The sequence below is a fragment of the Stegastes partitus genome, unplaced genomic scaffold (assembly GCF_000690725.1).
Source record: "Stegastes partitus isolate 25-593 unplaced genomic scaffold, Stegastes_partitus-1.0.2 Scaffold699, whole genome shotgun sequence".
Lineage (NCBI taxonomy): Eukaryota > Metazoa > Chordata > Actinopteri > Pomacentridae > Stegastes > Stegastes partitus.
In genome coordinates this window covers 190,310-193,050 of record NW_007578430.1, presented here as the reverse complement: position 1 = coordinate 193,050, position 2,741 = coordinate 190,310, and the positions used below count along the sequence as shown (strand labels likewise).

Below are 2,741 nucleotides of genomic sequence, written 5' to 3'. Positions count from 1 at the left end.
ATTTACTGTAATTTTACAGATGTTTTCCTGTTTTGCTGCTACATCACAGCTAATAACTAATAAGATCACAAAAACACAATTAATTTATTTGTTAATTGTACAACATCAGACCAAAACTGTGTTTTAGATTGATCAACATAAATGAGCAACATATATATTTATTTTATGTATATTTCCTGTTATTTGAAAGAATGAAAATATCAAGATAAAAAATACTAATAATGTTTTAAGCCATTATTTTGCAGATTCCTCCTGTTTTGTGAAATTCATCTTATTAAGATAAGTTATTGAAGTTATAAACATTTTTTTTTGTAGTTTAAGCCATAATGGAAGCCTGCTATGTGTCTTTAATATGTTTTAAACTGAACTATGGTTGTTTCTTTTCACAATATTTAAGTCTGAACACCTGTAGACTTTTATTTTATCTCACTTTAACCAAGAACAGCCTCACAAACTGTCCTTTTTTTTATTATTTTACTGATTTTAGTGAATAAAACATGGCTTCAGCAGCTGAGGCTACAAATTCTCAGCATGAAAGACGAAAGAAAGGAAGTCTGTGTGATTTCAGCTTAATAGTTTAAGTTTATTGAACTTGTTTTCTCAAGTTTAATTAATTTAACTCATCAGACTTTGAGCTAATTAAGTGCCGTTAACTCACATCTTTAAGGCCGAATGAACTTTAGAGGATTTAAAGTGTGCAGCTGGTAGTTGTTCGAGGACTCTACCTCCCATGATGCTTTGCGGGTCCTCGGCTTTCGCTCGGAGGATGTTCGGCCCGAACACGGTGGCCAAGTTCTGGACGCTCATCCGGTTGCTGCTGGAGTAACTCTGGACCTCGTTCAGAAACCTGCACAGAGGAAACAGAGGAAGCCCAAAAGCTCGTCTCACTGAGTTTAAACAATCGGACGAACGTTCGGGAGGAAGCGTCTTACTGGCAGATGAAGCTGAGCAGGTTGAAGTTTGCAACCGGCAACTCGTGAAGAAGCTTCCTCAGATCGCCCAAACCCTGAGAGACGAAGAGAGCGAAGAAGGACGGGAGGGAAAGATCAAAGAAAGTCTACCAACGAACAACACAGCAAATGTCTGTCTGGTGTTTTATTAAAGGCTTTGGCCTCGTGAGCACATGAAGGCCAGAGACACAGTTTATACTGACGAGATGTTTGAAAGATTGTTTTCATGAATTGTGGATATTTAAATATTTGGGAAATTTTAGACTGAAGCATCGAATTCTTTGTGAGAGATTGAGGTGTTTCAAACAACAACATCTCCGGAGTTATTAAAGATAAAAGCCTGAAAGTTTCACGTTTTTTCTCATCATGTCATTGATTCAGAATCTGCAAAATTAAACGAATAGATAAAAAATTCTCTGATTATGGGTGAGTTGAAATATGCTTCCTCCATGCTTCACGTCATGATGCTGCCACCACCATGTTTTGCATCATGATGCTGCCACCTCCATGCCTCTTGATAGGGATGTTGTGTTTGTGATGATGTGCTGTGTGTCTGCCAAACATACCGTCCAGTCTGATGGATAGAAAACTGACATATTTATATATATTTTTTTTTTTAAAAGCCGAAGCTGTGTTGAACAAAGCAACATAGGAAACTGATAATGCAGAAGTCAACTTGTGATGTTGTCTAAACCACAACTAGCTGCACGTCGTAATAATACAAAATAAAACATAGAGAATATTTGTTAATATGAAATAACTCGTTCACAAAAATGAAAAAGCAACTTTTGGTGAATTTTTATGACCAATTTTATGACAGAAGCGTAAACATTTGAAGACAGACCAATACAAGTAGAACAAACTGCTGAAGTTTTAAAATAGTTTTCCAAATATAACTAAGTAAATAATGGTTTTTGTATTGCTGTTTTTTTAATATTGGATTCTTTATCTTTAATACCTCCTGAGATCTTGTCGTTCAAACAAATCTCAAAGTAAATTGAAATTGTCACAGAAAGTATTTGATGTGTAAAGAAGTTTATACTTTGCTAAAAGCTGACTAAATATGCATCATAATTGTATTTCCGTCTCTATACTGTATGTGGAGTTTAACAGGCCGCTCATGATGCCCTGCAGAGGAGGAAGTCCCTCCGTTTTAAAGTTTAAAATCCTTTTTTACAGGTGAGAAGTTCGACCACTGGAGGTCAGCAGAGACAAGACTTTCAGGACGCTGAGCTGCTGTTTAACTGAACGTTGTCGGTTACCAGCGTTCGGTCGCTTGACAGCTTGTGACCACAGAGCAGGAAGTCCTGGTAGCGGCTGTAAGGGACCAGAGGCTCCGGCAGCTGTCGGAGGTAGAGCTTCAGCAGCGACGCCACCGTGTGGACGTCTGTGCTACTGCGAGGGAAAAAAAACACACAACCGGCTAACTTTTGTCAGACGAGGCGGTGAGAGAACGGCACAGAGGGGTGAAAGCAGAGGGACTGTACCTGTCGAAGGACGGCCTCTCCCCTGAATCGAACGCCTCCTGCAGCTCTTTGACCAGACTGGCCTGTCCCGGCTGACGAAACAAGCCCACCTCATGGAGGCCACGCTCCCTGATGAAGTTCACACACTGCTCCACCACCAGAGGAACCAAACGCACCCCATAGCGCCGCTCATACAGCACCGTCTCCTCCAGACGCTGGCCAAAGACCCCTACAGCAGATAAAGGTTCAACAGTCTCTGTTTCTTTACAAGGCGTTGTCCGACATTACACAGCACCTATAAGAAGTGTTCACTCCCCTGGAAGTT

The 2,741-nt window shown here is 40.2% G+C and overlaps 1 protein-coding gene across 1 annotated transcript in view; it reads right to left on the bottom strand.

Annotated features, from left to right (window-relative positions):
• Positions 1 to 2,741, bottom strand: part of LOC103363912 (rho GTPase-activating protein 24-like) — an 8,407-nt gene that overhangs the window by 2,890 nt on the left and 2,776 nt on the right. Inside the window, exons 3-6 of the mRNA XM_008290868.1 lie at positions 2,438 to 2,645; positions 2,213 to 2,345; positions 933 to 1,006; positions 726 to 847 (exon numbers count right to left, since the gene is read on the bottom strand). Coding sequence (XP_008289090.1) covers positions 726 to 847; positions 933 to 1,006; positions 2,213 to 2,345; positions 2,438 to 2,645 — 537 coding nt within the window. The remainder of the gene's footprint in view (positions 1 to 725; positions 848 to 932; positions 1,007 to 2,212; positions 2,346 to 2,437; positions 2,646 to 2,741) is intronic.